This window comes from Labeo rohita, chromosome 1 (assembly GCF_022985175.1).
Source record: "Labeo rohita strain BAU-BD-2019 chromosome 1, IGBB_LRoh.1.0, whole genome shotgun sequence".
NCBI lineage: Eukaryota > Metazoa > Chordata > Actinopteri > Cypriniformes > Cyprinidae > Labeo > Labeo rohita.
The window spans coordinates 28,533,802-28,552,766 of record NC_066869.1 but is presented as its reverse complement, the minus strand read 5'-3'; the positions used below and the strand labels follow the sequence as shown (position 1 = coordinate 28,552,766).

Genomic DNA, 18,965 nt, shown 5'->3' with positions numbered 1-18,965 from the left:
ATAAGCACCATACTGCTTACCTTTACCTCAGCAGTGAGAGTTGACTATATGATCCAAATAATGTGGAAAACTTAGATTTATCTAACCATGTTTCAACATAGATTATGATTTTTCATAGGTTGGTGGCACATGTTGAAGAGATGTGAAAATTTTACTGTAGAATGTGGGATGTTTTATTTTCCTCCAAAAAACATTCTGATTAATCAACCAAATAGCACGTTTTTTTTTTTTTTTTTTTTTTAAACATTAAAAACTGATTGACGGTAAATACTGACTTTTACATGGTTCAATCAGTGTCTCTATCCGGGTACTCTGTGCTCCAGAAAATACTTTTATATTCTATTTCATGTTTTGCTGCTTTAATATTTAAGGTTTGTCCAGCATTTTTACTATTTCTTGTCTGATGTTATCAGAAGTTGATTTGTTAAAAAAAGTCAGCTATTTTACTAATATTAATATTTTAATGTTTCCAGTATGTGTCATTTAAGTCAATCATAAAACCATATTAAAGAAATCAGAGCTTAATGCAGCGATCAATACAGACTTGATTTATAAAAAATAAATAATGCAAATCCCAGAGTCATGAGTTTCTCCTTAGAGGGTCTTTGTGAGGACTCAGATTCACTATAAAACAATAGAAAGACAGAATCTAATTACATTATTAAAGCAGCCATTTAAAGACATGTCCCACCAGAGCTGAATTGCACAAAATTAATTCACACATTTACAAAGTGGATTGCAATGCTGTTATTTATAATATAACTTTGTTATATCAAATAACTTTCATTATACATTAATTTAAACAATCAGTCCTTCAACTGATTTTCAAAAATGCTGATTCAGCACTACGGTCCTTTATGGACTTAAAGGGATAGTTCACCCAAAAATGAAAATTGTGTTATTACTCACCCTCATTCCAAACCCATAAGACCTTTATTCATTTTCTGAATACAAATTAAGATACTTCTGATGAAATCAGATAGCTTTCTTATCCTCCATAGACAGCAATGTAACTGAAATGTTCCCAGGCCTAGAAACAGAGTAAGAATGTTGGTAAAATAGTCCATTTGACATCGGTGGTTCAACCGTAATTTTACGGAGCTATGAGAACAAGGAAAACAAAAAGTAATCACTTTATTCAACAGTTATTCTCCTCCGAGTTACTGTCTGCCTCCATTATTGAGAGTACCGCAACTGCCTTTCTGGGGTGAGAAAGCTCCCAGATAGCACACGTACATCTGCAAGATGTCTGTTAAAGATCGCCTGATCTGGAAAACGTCTGCTCAGTACAAACATCTTAAAGACATCTAATAGACGTCTATTTGAGATCTAGGATATGTCCAATAGATGTATTGCAGATGAGCAAACACTGTAAACTTCCAGATGTAAATGCAGACATCAAATAGATGTCTCTGTGATGTATGTGTGTTATCAGGCCTCTTGGATTTCATCAAAAATATCTTAATTTGTGTTCTGAAGATGTCTTATGGGTTTGGAACAACATGAGGGTGAGTAATTAATGACATGATTTTCATTTTTTGGGTGAACTAACCATTTATTGTGTTTATTTCTATACATCTAGCTTCATTCTGACTGTATATCTGTTTAGACAGAGAAAAAAAAAATCATTCCATGTACATTGCTGCACAGCACAAAAAAACCCCATGCAGCATATCTGAAAATGTCCATTGAACATGACATCATGAAAATGAGGTATGAGAAAACCATCTCTGTGATAACTTCCATTAGATTCGCCTGCTGTTCATAGATCAACCCAGCACATATAAACATGTGCATCATTTAAAACTGATGTAAATGTCCCATGCTGCCACAGAGCGACGTGCTGAGCTATCCATCTTTATCAAGCTAATGGTGCTCAGTTTATACCATTCCTCTTGCTTCTAATGAAGACCAATTACAATTGATGTATTTTCACATAAGCAGTTCTTATCTTTTTAATCTTCTGACAACTGTAACTGCTCTAAATAAATACAATTGCTATCTGACTGCAAAAATGTGCAATTTATTCCATATGATTGGATAACTCCCAGTTGATGCAGTAGGGTATGTGCGTCAGCTCTCACTGTTTCTCTCTACACCGCCACATCACCAGTACCCACAAGCCTTTGCTAATCCTCAAAACTTCCCCAGGGAGAAGTTATTCTCCCAGACAGAAAAAATGATCATAACTCTCTCGCGGAATCAAGTGCAGGTAAAGCGATTGTTCTGTGAGGTGAGGAGATTCATGGAGTTCAAACGGCCTCTCCTGTGGCTTTACTTCAAAGGCTTATTCTCCATGGTTGTCCTCAAGGACCTACAGAGACGTTGCATTGATATGTGCAGCAAATGTTAGCAAAAGGTGAGTTGTTGTTCTTGGAACTGACTGAGGTTTAAAGGCCATTATATTCAGAAATATTTAAACACTTGATTTAGTCATTCTTAAGCAAAGATATTGTAAGTGCCCTGAGAAATGGAGTTATTTCAAAAAAAGAGAAAATGACTAGTAGAAAATGACTGTTTATGACAATGATCATTCAGTCTCCCAAAATACATGATGCATTTTACTGTGCTTTTTTTATCTGGAGAATAAAAGTAGACACCGGATCAAAGTATTATTATAACGCTAAAAGAAAATATTGCACATCAGGAAAGTGGTGTCAATATGCCACATTTTAGACATTCAAGGTATTGAAAGAGCTATAAATGAGAAAATCTATTGCATCCATCTTTCTTTCTTTAAAAAGTGAATTGCATCCTGGTACCCCTCCTGTTCCAGTGCTTTGAGTATGGGTAATGAGGGAGGAAACAGAGCCTGGTTCAGCCGTATGATGTTGTCTTTTGAGAACTGAGGGTGGAAAACAGTTGAAATTTCAAAACATGTCAGGTTATGACATATCAGCAGTTTGGAAGGAGAGCAGGGAGAGTTAAGCCAGTTTTTACTTACAGTGTGTTTAAAGCGAGCATATGACAGTAATGGGTCCAACTTAAATATGTACATAAATTTTAAGATGTGGTGCTTCCTTGGAAATAATCACTTTGGAGCTAAAATAAAGTGCCTTCAAAATATGGCTTTCCAAAAAAAGTGGTCTTATGGCTCAACTTGCCCCCAATGAGGGGTAAGTTGAGCCACATGGAGTTAAACTGTGCCACTGATTATGTTGAAGTAAAACAGAACATTTTCACCTCATTCTATATCATAGGAAGAGACATTCAATAAAAATGACTTAATAATATCAATAAATCTATGTGAGCCTTATTATGGCCTGGAGTCTTGTGAGCCTGGTGATGGCTAAGTCTCCAGCTCCCTGCAACCCAAATAAGGACATAGGATAAAGAGGTGTGGATCATAGAATGAATGGATGGATGGTTTCTTAAAAGTTTTATTTAAAGATACAGTTCACAACTTTGAAGCCATATTTAGAAAAAAAAAAAATAATAAGAATTTCAGGAACAAAAAGTTAAAAGTAAAGAACTAAAAATTAATGAATGAATGACTACTGTAATTGACATTACAGAACTGGGCTAATAGTACTCAACATGCCACTTAATGCAGGGAAATAGAATTTCAACTTCAATGGCCAATTTTCATAAACAAGGTGTATGTAAAATGTTCAGAACAAAATGAAGTTCAAAACAAAGTCAAAGAACAAAATAAAAAAAGCTTTGGTCTAAAATTAGCAAAATATAAATGTAGAAATGCAGTAAAATCAAACAAATTTTCACAGATAATGTACTCACCCCATTGTCATCCAAGATGTTCATGCCTTTCTTTTGTCAGTCGTAAAGAAATGATGTTTTTTGAGGAAAACATTTCAGAAATTCTTTATATAGTGGAGTTCAAAGGTGCCCACAAGTTTAAACGTCCAAAATGGCATTTCAATGTAGCTTCAAAGGGCTCTAAATGATCCAAGTTGAGGAATAAGGGTCTTATCTAGCGAAACGATTGGTCATTAAAAAAAAAAAAAAAAAAAAAAAAAAAAAAAAAAAATATATATATATATATATATATATATATATTATATATATATATATATATATATATATATATTTAACCACAAATGCTCATCTTGTCTAGCTCTGCGATGCACATACGTACTCTGTGTAATCCGGGTCAATAAAGTTAGAGTAGGTTAAAAAAAAAAAAAAAAAATCCCATCTCATTTTCTCGTCCAACTTCAAAATCATCCTACATCGCTGTTTTCCCTTTTTTTGTAAAGGGCGTTTGACTTTCTTTGCATTTTCACTTTGTAAAAACTGGGTCGGCACTTCTGCGGTGATGTAGGACAATTTTAAAGTTGGTGGAGCAAATGAGATGGGAGTTTTTTTTTTACACATTTTTTTACACATCAAGATGACCATTTGAGGACAATATATACATTTCTTTTTTTATTTTAATTTTTTTTAGAAAATGACAGATCGTTCCGCTAGATAAGACCCTTATTCCTTGGCTGGGATCATTTAGAACCCTTTGAATCTGCATTGAAACTGCATTTTGGATGTTTAAACTCGTGGGCATTATTGAAGATAATTTCTGAAATGTTTTCCTCAAAAAAACAATTTCTTAACGACTGAAGAAAGAAAGGCATGAACATCTTGGATGACAACGGGGTGAGTACATCGTAAATTTTTGTTCTGGAAGTGAACTGTAGGATTTTAAGCCAATGATTGATGATTGATTGGGGGAAAATCAGCGGGAGTGATCAGCGCTCGTCAGTCTTCATGTGTTAACCATTTAACGACATAAAAGAGACTCGCTGACGACTTGCCAACGCCAAACAAATATCTAGCATGCTATATATCTGGACCGGTTGGCCAACTCGACATCACATTTTGTCCGGTGTCACGACAAGCTACCACCAATGAGAGGGCAAGGCATGGGTTGAGGTCACCGGAAGAAAAGCGGCAGCAGCAACATGGCTTTAAGAAAAGTGTCGAAGAGGAGAAAGGGAGCTACATTTTTCTGAACAGATCACTGCGCAAACATCTCGCAGCACTAATTTCCTCCCAACATCCATTTTCAAATAAATTACTCCTGTTTCACGTGTTTTGCATCATTCCAGTTTCACTTCTTGCTTGTGCTTTTGTAAAAAAAAAAAATGTGGTTTGGGGACTGGATAGAGTCATTGGCTGAGAATAGCCGCGTTTCCATTACCCTTCAAGATGCGCAAATGTAATATTTAACAAATTACGTTTTAGTTGCATAACATTGGTTAACGGAAACGTCATTTCGCAATACTTTTTTTTTTTAATCGACATTATAAAATATTGCCAAAGTTTTACACAAATCTGTAATGAAATGCGCCTAGAGTTGCTGTCAGCTCGTGTAGTGTGCGACCCCTTATTGCAGATCATTTGCATGGTGTCACGTAGTGTGAACTAAAACGACTTCCTAGAGAGCAGCATAGCGATCTGTTGACATTTAAAGTCATGTAATGTGAACTTGGTTTAAGGCTGCCTAGAAACCTCCCCACAAGCGCTAATCACCCCCCTCTCCCATATTTATTTTAAATGTTTAAATTGTTTAAATATTAGGAATAATGAAGAAGGCCTGTTATGCTAAAAACTTACCACAACGCTCATGTTGGCCAGTCTGAGGTGAAGCTTACTTATGCCTTTATGAGCCGGGGAAATATCCTGAGGGCCGCTAAATGGTGACACTGTGATTGTGCGTCCCACAGGAAGTATAGGAAGACTGTCTGTGAATCCCCCATCTATCCATTTCTGAGGAAAATGACATTTTTAAATACACTTTTATTGAAAGGTTTGGGGTTGGTAAGATTTTAAATTTTTGAAAGAAGTCTTACCATTCTGTTATGCTCACCAAAACTGCATATTATTTGATTAAAACTACAGTAAAATACAATTTAAAATATCCCATTTTTGTTTTAATATATTGTAAAGTGTAATTTATTCCTGTGATGCAAAGCTGAATTTTCAGCAGCCATTATTCCAGTCTTCAGTATCACTTGATCCTCCAGAAATCATTCAAATATGCTGATTTGCTGCCTGAGAAACATTTATTATTATCAGTGTTGAAACAGCTACTCTGCTTTATATACAGCGGGTAAAATAAGTATTGAACATGTCACCATTTTTCCGGTAAAAATATTTCTAAAGGTGCCGTTGACATGAAATTTTCACCAGATGTCGACTATCAACCCAAGCAATCCATACATACAAATAAAACAAATAATTTCAGAAATTAAGTTTCGTGAAATAAAATGGAATGACACGGGGAAAAGTATTGAACTACTGAAATTTATTTAATACTTTGTAAAAAAGCCTTTGTTGGTAATGACAGCTTCAAGACGCCTCCTGTATGGAGAAACTAGTCACATACATTGCTGAGGTGTGATTTTGGCCCATTCTTCCACAGAGTCTTCAAATCTTGAAGGTTCTGTGAGCCTCTTCTATAAACTCTGATCTTTAGTTCCTATCTTCTATTGGATTCAAGTCAGGTGATTGGCTGGGCCATTCTAGCAGCTTTATTTTCTTTTTCTGAAACCAATTGAGAGATTCCTTGGCTGTGTTTGGAATCATTGTCTTGTGGAAATGTCCACCCTTGTTTCATCTTCATCATCCTGGTACTGTAGCTGTTGGGACTGAACCAGCTAATATTAATTTCCACTGACAAGGCGCAGGATTGCTTTCTAATTACTGATAGGTTTCAGCTGGCGTCTTGGCTTTCCATGCCTTTTTGTACCTCCCTTTCTTCATGTGTTCAATACTTTCTCCATGTGTCATTCCATTTTATTACAACTAATTTAATTTATGAACATATTTGTTTTGTTTTCTTCGTACGTATGGATTACTTGGGTTGTTACCAACATCTGGTGAAAATTTCAAGTCAACAGCACCTTCAGAAAAATATTAACCGGGAAAAATTGTGCCGTGTTCAACACTTAATTTACCCGCCCTCCACAAATGTTGGCACCCTTAGTAAATATGAGAAAAGGCAGCTGTGGAAATAAATCTGCATTGTTTATCCTTTTGATCTTTCATTAAAAAAAAATCACAAAATTCCAATCTTTCATTGAAGTAAAAAGATAAAAAGTACTTTTCCCAAGATAACAGCTCTGAGTTTTCTCTTATAGTCGCTGGTGAGTTTGGAGAACACCTAACAAGAGATCAGAGACCATTCCCTCATACAGTATCTCTCCAGATCCTTCAGATTCCCAAATCCACATTGGTGCTTCTCCTCTTCAGTTTACCTCACTCATTTTCTAAAGGGTTCAGGTCAGGGAACTGAGCTTCATTTTGTCCTTGTTTTGGATCACTGTACTGATGGAATATCTAAACATGGCCCATTATATGATTTCTAACAGTGGCAGTCAGGTTTAGATTTTTTTTTATTTTAATCTCTTTATCTACAGTACTGTGCAAAAGTTTTAGGCCACTAGTATTTTCACCAGCTAAAAAATGGTTTAAAGTAAGTTATTTCTATCTTTTGCTGTAGTGTGTCAGTAAAATATATCGGTTTACATTTCCAAACATTCTGTTTGCCATTAATTGTAATAATCTAGTAAGATTTTTGTTTGCACAAGGAGTCTGACAACAGCCAGTGCTCCACACTGATCTGATCTCATCATCATCCAGTCTGTCTCTGGAATGACATGAAGAAACAGAAAAGACAGACTAAATCCAGAAGAACTGTGGAAACATCTCCAAGATGTTTCAAGTAACCTACCTGCAAAGCTACCTGAAAAACTATGCACAAGTGCACATAGGGCAAAAGCTGCTTTAAACGCAAAGGGTGGTCACATCAAATGTTATTTATTTTAATTAACAGAAGTTCATTGATAAAGAAAATCTATTTATGACATTGTTTGTGACAGCATCCTCATTTTATGTGCCTAACTGCCTAAAAATGTTAACAGTACTGTAGCTTTGTAGGTGTAGGTCTCTTAAAGCATCTTGGAGATGTTGCCACAGTTCTTCTGGATTTAGTCTGTCTCCGTTTTTTCTGTTTCTTAAGACAGACTGGATTGAATGATGGAGAGATCAGATCTCTGTTTGCACAAGGAGTCTGACAACAGCCTGTGCTCCATACAAAAATCTCACTGGATTATTACAATTAATGGCAAAGTGAATGTTTAGAAATGTAAACTGATATTTCCTACTGATACACTACAGCAAAAGACCGACTTTAACTGACTTTAAACCATTTTTTAGCTGATGAAAATACTAGTGGTCTAAGACTTTTGGACAGTACTGTATGTATTTGATAGAATCCATGACGCCATGTATCTAAACAAGATGTCCAGGATCTCTGGCAGAAAAATAGGCCCAGAACATTAAAAATCCAGCTGTTTATTTAAATGTGGGCATGGGGTACTTTTTATTTTTGCACCAAACCCATCTTGAATGTTTGCTGCCAAAAAAAACTCATTTTTTTTAAGTTTCATCTGACCATAGAAGCCAGTCCAGTTTGAAGTTCTAGTCGTATCTGACAACTAAATATGCTGGAGTTTGTTTTTGGATGAGCAAGCAGGATTTCTCTGGAAACCCTCCTAAACAGCATGTGGAGATGTAGGAGCTATCTGAATTTTTTTTTAGGCTTTCTGGCCCCAAGACTCAACTAATCTCTACAATTCTCCAGCTGTAATCCTTGGACAGTCTTTGGCTACTCAGTCTCCTCCTCACCATCCATTATGACGATATAGACAGACGTCCTCTTCTAGGCAGATTTGTAACATCTTTAGTTGGAACTTCTTAATTATTGCCCTGATGGTGGAAATGGGGATTTTCAATGCTTTAGCTCTTTTCTTACAGCCACTTTCTATTTTGCAATCTTGTTCTGCACATCAGATGTTTGGTTTTACTCCTTGTGATGGACAATTAAGGGAATTTGGCCTTTGTGTTTCTCATATTTAAAATCCTGTGCAACAGGAAGTTATGGCTGCACAGTTTCATGCTTCTAGCTCCACCCTGGTGTGCTAAAAAAAGTGTAAATATGAATGGGAATATACTTCAGAGATATTTTATTCATAAGAATTTCTAGGGGTGCCAATAACTGTGACCAACGTGAACTAGAGAAAAAAACATTTATTTCCATTGTTTTACTTCAGTGAAAGGTTAGAATTTTGTGATTTTTTTAAATGAAAGATCAAAGGGATAAACAATGCAGATTTATTTCCACAGCTACCTTTGCTCATATTTACCAAGGGTGCCAATAATATATGTTTTTACAATAAAGTTGCCAATTTGTCTCAGATAAACTTAGAACCCAGTCAAAAAGCACACTATGTATTTTGTAGATATAAAGCATTGGTCCTTTTAACTCTAAAACAATCTGTAAGACTTTCCACTTGGAAAGAAACCATGTATGTCAGTATTTAATTTTATACATTCATAACAATTGTTGTAGGTGAATGGATTTTGAAAGGCATATTCTCTGCTTACCTATAGATTACCACTGAAAGAAAAAAGTTTTTTCTTTTTTTTTTGTTTTGTTTTGTTTTAACACATTTTAAAGCATTGTTAATTTTTTAAACTAAATTAATGTTAAATAGAGCATTACAAAACATCAATTTATAACCACCAAGAATTTCTGTCTGGAGTCTACAAGTCTTCATCATGTTAAAAGAATAGAACAACTTGATGTTTTCCCACGACTGCACACTTGAATTATGCCAAATTGCTTTGGCGGAAAATACCACAGCATTTGGCTGCTAATGTAGTTTTATCAGACCTCTGTCAGTGGAGAGAACAAGCAGAACCAGAGAGTTGGTCTGCTCATTCATCTAAATAAATCCAAACAGTTCAAATCTAAACAGGAGCTCTCAGCAGAGCCACATAAAGTACTGAAGCCAAGAGAGTTGGTCGCAAGACACCATTACCTGCCCTTGGAACTCCACTGGCTTCACTCCAGCATAGACAGGCACAAAGCAGCTGGCCAAGAGCACCTTTAAAAACAATACAGTCATAATACATCAGGAGAATGGACAGACAGAGGACTAGTAGGTTATAAGGGTACATGGCTTATAAAAGTGTCTGTGATAAAGGAGAGAAAAAAAAAGAAGTGGAAACTTGTGTAAACATTACTGTACAAATGAACATATTTTCCTTACAACCATTTTTATACACACGTAAAAAAGGTTTTATATACCCTACTGTCTAAAAGCATGAGGTTTTAAAATGTCTATTATGCTCACCAATTTGAAAATAAAGTAAAAAATAAATAAATAAATAAATAAAATAAATAAATAAAGTAAAAACTAATATTGTGAAATATTATGATATAAAATTTATAGGAAAATAAATGATCTATCTTATATACTAGCAACATTTTAAATTATACTTTATTACTGTGATATTAAAGCTGAATAATAAATGCATTTTTTTTTTTTTTTTTGCATGATGGTAACATGATTTTCTTGGTAACACTTGCAGTTTTTCAAATATGAATTAGCAGTAAAAATGTTTTGTTAAATAATAATAATAATAATAATAAAATACTCTGCTTTAATATATCATCCATTTAAAAAAAAATGGTGAAAGCCCATTTCTGCCACAGAACTCAAAATTAAAGCGATAATTGTGACTTTTTATCTCACAATTCTGACTTTTTTTCTCACAATTGTGAGTTGATAAGCTCAGCATTCTGACATTTTTCTCAGAATTGCATTATATAAAGTCGCAAGTCTGAGAAATAATCAGAAGTGGACTGTGAGTTTAATCTCACAATTATGAGGAAAAAAAGTCAGAATTGCAAGAAAAAAAGCCAGAATTAAGAGTTTTATATTAGCGTTGGGCAACATCCAAAATAAAGGTTTTTGTGTACATAATATATCTGTGTGTACTGTGTATATTTTTTATGTATATATAAAGACACACACATACAGTATATATTTTGATAATATTTACATGTATATATTTATATTCATACAATTTATATTATATATAAACATTTAATATATAAACATAACATTTTTCTTAAATATATACAGTACACACATATATAATGTACACAAAACGTTTATTTTGGATGCAATTAATCGAGATTAATCGCTGCCCAGCAATAGTTCAAATATCGCAAATCTGACTTTATAACTCACAATTGCGACTTTTTATGTCACATTTCTGAGAAAGAAAGTCAGATTTACAAGTTTCTACAATGCAGTTATGAGAAAAAATGAAGAATTATGAGATAAAAAGTCACAATTACCTTTTTTACATTTTTTATTCAGTGGCAGAAACAGGCTTCCAGAAAAAGAAAAAAAAAAAATATATATATATATATATATATATATATATTATATATTTAATTATATTTAAGTAATTGTACTTATAGATAGCATTTAATGTGTTTTTAAATAAAGACACATCTTTTACACATAAAGAAAAAGAAGGCCGAAAAGACAGTTTGTATCATTACGTTAGATGGATTACTGCAGCACCAGTGCAATTTGTTCTTTATTTCAGATGGGAATGAATTAATGAACTCAGCAGCAATTTTCCACAGCAGTAACTCTGTCCAGTGATGGCACTTATGATGTGTCTAATTGAATAGGCAAGTTCCCTTTGGGTTATGGGCATTGCACTGCTAGCTGAAAAATAAATCATTGTCTATTGACCTCAGACTTGAATACCTTAATGAGATGTTCCCTTGAGGTGAAGCTGGACACCATGCTGTTCTTGCGTGTCTTTGAGTGCGTTATTGAAACATGGAGGCGTTCATTGGCTAACTGGTGGGCATTGGGCGGGAGAATTTCTTCGATACCCTCCCTAGGGGAAAACGATGGGACAGATGCTCGTTTGTTGTGTTTGCATAATTAACAACCTCAGTGAAAACCATTTTTCCCTCAACATCATATCGTAATTACACAATCTGTTGGCCGAACCACTGAGGTAACAGAGGAGAAATATGGAAAGAAAAATCCACTCAATGTTCCATTCCAAGGATATTTCATCAAAATGGATGAAGTCTGCTATCCGCTCCAAGCGGTGCGTCAAGATTATCAGAAGCCCTCAGAGGTTTGTGCACATCACAGATATTATTTCCTTCAACAGAAAGAGAGAAAAAAAGTCTACCGTTTCATATCATGCCAGCAGTATCAGCGATTTCACAAGTAGCACTGAGGAGGTGACACATTATAGCATCAGAATGGCACTATCTTCAGACCATTCAGACCTCATTCTACTGGAGCCAGTTCTTTCCTATAGATCTCCACAGCTGTGCGAGGCTGAGTATGAAAAAAAAATTCGATTTCATGTACGTGTGAAACGAATGAGTTTTGAAAAGCACACATTAAGTTACTTCTTCACTACATCGGTTTACACCTCCACACACATGTTCTCTCTTTAAAGAACATTTTCAAGTTAATGTTAAAAAGAGTGCTTAATACTCACAGAGGCCAATTAAACAAGAATGCAACATTGCCTAATCAACTCTCTTACAAAAATGACTGCAATAAAGAAGGAAATTATCAGTGGAGTTTGCGCTTCACTGCACTGATTTGTTATAAAGAGATTTTGTTCCTACTTTGGCCCCAGAACTTTTTTTTACGTATGTTTGGCACCATTTGGTTTTCTAAATGTCAGTTTCTAATTGTATGACCTAATTAAAATGGTCTGTTGTACCCTATTCACGACTGCACTTTTTAAATGGTAATTCCCCTTTTCTCTAAATCAACACTGGATGCCAACAAATACGGCGACGAAAAATATTCGTTAGAGAACATTTTTTTTCTGTGACGTTGACGAGCTAAAACCATAGACTGTAAAAAATATGGACGTGGCGTGGGCAAATAGGTGGGATGTGGGTGCAGCTGGTTGCTGAAACCACGCCCACCTAGCGCGACAGTGGTGACAGCAGCGGCAATCCACCTGTCACTCAAGTGGCCACACCCTAAATTATGCAGAACTTTAAGGCTTAATATAAATTAAACAGATGAGTTATAAAAAAATTCACAAAATATAAAAATTCACCCCCCTCACAGTTGACATGAAGGGGAAAATTAGCTACATAGACCAAAACCACTTTTTGAACCAGGCTGTAAACATATTTTTTCTGTTGTGAAGTTGGGCATTTTAACATGGGGAGTCTATGGGATTGACTCCCTTTTGCAGCCAGTCTCTAGCGACCAGTCGATGAATTGCAGTTTTAGTCACTTCCGTGTTGGCTTCAAGAGGGTTGCCGCTTGGCTAAAACTAATATCTGATGATAAAAACCATGACGAACTTTATGCCACGTCTTTGTTAACAAGACGAGAAGGACTATGGGACATTCAAAATATATCCTATAGGCTAAGTTAACTGTCTTGTCTTTTAAAATGTGCATACCTGTCATTGGATCATAAGGGACGTTTGCATATCTAGTCTCAGTATGACAGCCTCAGTGGCCAGTCTAATGTCTAAATGTTTATCGTGTTGAGTATCTCATGTAAATACAGTCAGTTATGGCTTAAGTGAACATTAACAGGTGGGTGAAAACTGATTGTGTCAGTATTACATGCATGTCTTCCGTCTTAAAGGGACAGCATTCCTAATGAAGAACTCCACTTCCAGAACAACAATTTACAAATAATTTACTCACCCCCTTGTCATCCAAGATGTTCATGTCTTTCTGTCTTCAGTCGTAAGGAAATTATGGTTTTTGAAGAAAACAGTTCAGGATTTTTCTCCATATAATGGACCTCACTGGTGCCCAGATTTTGAACTTCCAAAATGTAGTTTAAATGCAGCTTCAAAGGGCTCTAAATGATCCCAGCCGAGGAAGAAGGGTCTTATCTAGCGAAACGATCTGTCTTTTTTTTTTTTTTCGAAAAATAAAAATGTGTATTCTTTTTAAGCACAAAAGCTCATGTAGCACAGGCTCTGGGATGCACGTCCACAATGCTACGAATTAGTATGGGTCGTTCTTGAACGATTCTTTCACTTTGAACGAATCTTTAATGTGACTCCTTCAGTCACACATGCACAACATCCTATTAGGTTCTGTACTGCAATTAGTTCACCTGTTTCGAGCCATTCATTCATCTTATGGGGCTGTCACATGATGAACAAATGACTCAAACCCGAAAAAAGATTCATTCATTTCGCTGAACGAGACTCAAAGTCTGAGAAAATGATCCGAACTTCCCATCACTACTACGAAACACATGTATGTTCATCATCTGTGTACTGTGTGCAGCGTTTACAAACTCATGAACGCGCATCCCAGAGCATGTGCTACACGAGCTTTTATGCTTAAAAAGTATAAAAAAAAAAATTATCTTCCAAAAAAAAAAAAAAATGACAGATCGTTTCGCTAGATAAAACCCTTCTTCCTCGGCTGAGATCATTTTGAGCCTTTTGAACCTGCATTTAAACTACATTTTGGAAGTTCAAAATCGGGGCACCAATCAAGTCCATTATATGGAGAAAAATCCTGAAATGCTTTCCTCAAAAACCATAATTTCTTCACGACTGAAGACAGAAAGACATGAACATCTTGGATGACAAGGGGGTAAATAAATTATTTGTGAATTGTTGTTCTTGAAGTGGACTTCTCCTTTAATGTTAACCAAAAAAAGATGTTAAATAAATGTATACATGTTAAGTAAATCTACTGTATCTGAAAAATTAGTTTAATTTGTATCTCTACCCAGAAATTAAAATTGTCATAATTTATTCCAGTTTTCCCAAATTCAATCCTTGATTCAAATTTCTCACATGCTTAATTGAGAAAATAATTAATGACTATTTTTGTTTGAAGACTATAAAATAACTAGCAAAATATATGTTGGTAACTGCAGTTTGGCTAAATTAATGACTAAAAGTTGACAAAAACATAATGCCTTTTCGTCAGCTAAAATTAGACTATAACTATGAAAGACCCAAATTACTAAAATGTGACTAAGACTCTCAAGCATTTTCATCTTGAGATAAAGACTAAGAATAAATAAAAAATGCCTGTAAAAATTAACACTGATTTGCTGGTTGTCAGAAGCTTTCAAATGACACAAGATCTAGATCAGTGCATCTGTAACAGTTCACTAAAAATAAATAAATAAATAAACATATGTTGTTATTTTCTCAGTCTCACATTGTTACAAAGTCTTCACATTTTTTTCTGTGGAAAACGAAGAAACTTTAAATTATGCAGTGTTTTTTTTCTTCTTCTTTTTTTTCTTTTTCTTCTTTTTGTAATTACAAATAATGGGAGACAGGAGGCATGTTTTATTCAGCTGAAAGAGCCCTGCGAATTAGACTTTACAGGGTATTCTGCTATCTTAAGCAAGAGTATATGATCAGTTTAAAGTGCACTGTACTTGTAATTGCACATCAACCCATTATTGCAATATGTTTGACTAAAACGCAGTGAAAGTATGCTGAGGCTCCAGTGTTTTTATTGAGTTTAATTAGTCACAAATGTGGTTTGTGTGCTGTTGTTTACAGATATAAAGTGCATGGCACATGCTGTTCATTACTACAGTTACATTTATTTTCATATTAACCCTTTAACTGTCACTGTCCACTCTGTGGGACGCCTAAGTTTACTTCACCTATTCGCTATTGGCGAAAACGGCCATCATAAAATGACTTAAGGTCTGTAATCCAACTCCTAATATGATTATTTAGGTTTATTTAACAACCAAATCAGTGTGGTTTGTTAACAAATTATTTAAGCTGATTTTGTGTTCTAAACAAACAGATTCACTGAAAGGGAGAGATTCAAGCAAACAATTTGTTAATTGGACATTGTTACTAGTGTGAGTGTAGTTTGTGAAAAATAGTGCTTAGTATAAAAATTAGATTTACACCTTTTGACAATTTATTTTGCATTTACATATTTTTAAAGTCCCCATTAATCATAACTCTGTTGAAAAAAAAAAGTGACCAGTACATTATTATAAAATTCTCCTTTGATGTTCCACAGAATAAAGCAAGTCATATAATGTTAAATGACATATTTTTATTTATTTATTTATTTATTTATTTATTACAATTAGTTTTGAGGTGAACTATTCTGAATCGCCTAGTTTACTTTGAATTTTTTTTTCCAATAATTAATTCTTAAAGGGGTCATCGGATGCCCATTTTCCACAAGTTGCTATGATTCTTTAGGGTCTTAATGAAAAGTCTATAATATACTTTGGTTAAAAATTCTCAATGGCTGTGTAAAACAACACCCTTTTTACCTTGCCAGAAACAGCTCTGCAAAAGTCATCTTGTTCTGGTCGAGGTTGCTTTAAATGTTAATGAGCTCTGCTCGCCCCGACCCTCTCTTCTCTCTGTGGAGAGACGACCCTGTTTACTTTAGCCGCATTTAGCCACTTTTAGCCGCTAAACTTGCTAACTAGCACGTTATTAGGAAATGCAATCGCAAAGATTCATAAAAAACCCTTGTGCTCACATCTGCTGTAAGTGAAGCTGCATCACGAATGATTCGCATGAACATAGACGGATGTAGGAGGCACATTCCATTCACAAACAAAAGTAATACACTGCATCTTCAGCGGCTCAGATGTCAGGAGTAAATGACGACCACTACGTTCATTATTACATCCAGCAACACAACACTTCAATCGCTCAATCAGAGATATTCTTGTCTAACTTACATCCCTGCTCCGGCATCGAAACAGTGGAGGTCTGACTGTTACAGCTGATTTAAGGCGGGTCTGAGGTAAGACACTCATGTTAATCAATTATCATGGGAGCGGTCTCTGTCAGTGTGACGCCACACTGAGAGGCATCTGAGAATGGCTTGATTTAAAAAAGGGGATATTATTTTTTACAGATTAATTAAAAACCACTGCATGGATTTATATACCAACCAACATTAATGCTCAAACAACATGTAAAAGTGAATTTTGCATCCGATGACCCCTTTAATAAACTGTTTTTTTTTTTTTTTTTTTTCAGCTTGTTAGTTTATATGGCTTGTTTATATGTTAAATATGTGGGAATTCTTATAATAATAGCAGGACAAAACAACACCCACTCTCTTTAGCAATAAAGGCCCTTGACTTCTGCTTCCACTATAAAAACAAAATGATACTTAAGACTGATGTTTCATAACAATTACAATGTCAATTTGAAGAAATAGGAGAAAGACCTTTAATTATTTTACAAATGCATTTTATTTAAAACTTGCATTTGGCAACAGGGAAAAACATGAAAGCATGACAACAGTAGCGTAAAAATGTTTTAAGCCATATGCAATTAACTTGAAGGACTTACAAAAACTGAAATTTCTTAAAGTGTGTGAAATGGAGTTTCAGTGCAGGATCATTTTGATCCAGCCCCGGTACTATCTATCACAATATTCTAACACCATTTTGAAATTTAATTTGATTTGAAATGAGGTGACTATCAGTATGAGGTGAAAAAAAAAAGCTGAGTAGGATATCTTACCTAGATAACCTTTCTGATTAAAATTCTACATTGCAGGGGAAAAAAAAGGTTTCAAAAAGCCCTCTGGGGTTAATTTCAACACCCTACTGAATTGTGTTTCCTTCGATCAAAACATTATGTCTGAGAGCTGCATTTACCTCAGTTCAAGCATGAAGTCATATCCTGGCGTCACAGCTCCAAACCTCTGACTCCTTACATTGCTAGCAAACCTGTAGGTGAATTCCTTACAATTCTGTGTGAAAACACAAATCCAGAACATACAGGTAAAGAACTCAGTCAGTTTATGTGCATGAGCCTTGGTGATGCAACTGTGAGAAATCAGTATTTTCTATAGATCTGTTGGCTTGGCACATCAATCTGTTTCAAGTCTAAACAGGTCAGTCTGTTTCTGAAATACTACGAGGGTTCGTGCTGTTACGAAGAAACTTTTAAGCTCTGTTTTTTATATTTGGAATTCCACCAAGAACATGGCCAAAAAAAATGCAGCAGTAAAATGTGTTAAAATTGAATGCCAAGATCAGTTAATTATGATAAAAGAAAATTGTACTCTATCTCTATACATGGGATACTATATATTTTATGTATATATAGTTTTGTTGTTGTGCAACTGAATGTCTTTACCTGTAGTTTATCAGGAGCAGTGATCATCACAGTGGCCACTAAAGCACCAGCTGAGGCTCCAGCACATGCTTTTAAAGAGGACAGCAGCTTATCTCCATGTCTCAGAAAAGCCTCTGTTACTCCCAGATGATATGCTCCTAAAAACCCAGCCGCAGCAAAAGATAAATTCACCGCCGTCATACCTGTAAACTGATAGATAGATATTTTAACTTCAAGTTTAAAGATTAAAACTGGAATCTGTGTGTTGCTTGGCTTGGAGAGTTCTCGAGAGACATACAATTCAGACCATGATTTCATGTGTGCCCTTGATATTGTCTGTGCGATCAAATAGTGTACGTCTGCTGTTTACAAATCTTCATTACGTGTTAGATTTGATAAACTAAAGCCATTTAGTAAGGTGTCAGAATGTGGACGTAATATTTATCTGCCCAATTAAACTGTTTAACGTTACTTACTTCATATACGGGACATCATTAGTTTGTGTTTTCAGGGCACGAGTTTTGTTTGACAACACAGCAAAGCACATGTGTGCCAACTTCCTTGTTTAGACGTTTCAAAATAAAAGTCATTTTAAAAGTTCCGTTATGTATAGTCAGCCGGAGTGCACTGCCCCGTTGTAATATCTTACTTACATTATGAAGTTTAACACAGGAGCTTAGCAGCTAATTAATTATCTGTAATAAACTGTCTATTTGTATTTACATGTGTTAAATAAATAAAGTAAGTAAGTACTGGTACTTCTGATTGGGCTGATATAGATGTGTGTGTGTGTGTGTGTGTGTGTGTGTGTGTGTGTGTGTGTAGGTTTAGGGTTAGGGTTGGGTTAAGGGATAGACAATATCGTTTGGTCAGTATAAAAACTATAGAAGTCTATGGAAAGTCCCCACAATTCACAAAAGCAAATGTGTGTGTGTTTGTGTACAGGCATTTGTGGTTTATGAGGACACAAATGTGTATAATGACATGGGTACTACAACGTAAACATGGTTTATGAGGACACTTCC

At 35.1% G+C, this 18,965-nt stretch overlaps 1 protein-coding gene across 1 annotated transcript; it reads right to left on the bottom strand.

Annotated features, from left to right (window-relative positions):
* Positions 1-229: 229 nt before the first annotated feature.
* On the bottom strand, positions 230-18,508 carry pnpla4 (patatin-like phospholipase domain containing 4). Its single transcript, XM_051119285.1, has 7 exons — positions 18,417-18,508; positions 17,962-18,150; positions 17,478-17,572; positions 11,592-11,727; positions 9,840-9,905; positions 5,569-5,721; positions 230-2,845 (listed from the first exon to the last, which is right to left on the bottom strand). Exons 2-7 carry the CDS (start codon positions 18,139-18,141, stop codon positions 2,714-2,716), a joined length of 762 nt encoding a protein of 253 aa, XP_050975242.1. The 5' UTR covers positions 18,142-18,150; positions 18,417-18,508; the 3' UTR covers positions 230-2,713.
* Between the last annotated feature and the right edge of the window lie 457 nt (positions 18,509-18,965).

Coding starts and splice junctions, on each gene's coding strand:
- pnpla4 (XM_051119285.1), bottom strand. CDS start 18,141: ATGACGGCGGTGAATTTATCTTTTGCTGCGGCTGGGTTTTTAGGAGCA. Junction 5,722..9,839: donor CAGTGGAGTTCCAAGGGCAG/GTAATGGTGTCT, acceptor CATTTTCCTCAG/AAATGGATAGATGGGGGATT. Junction 2,846..5,568: donor TGGCCAACATGAGCGTTGTG/GTAAGTTTTTAG, acceptor TTCCACCCTCAG/TTCTCAAAAGACAACATCAT.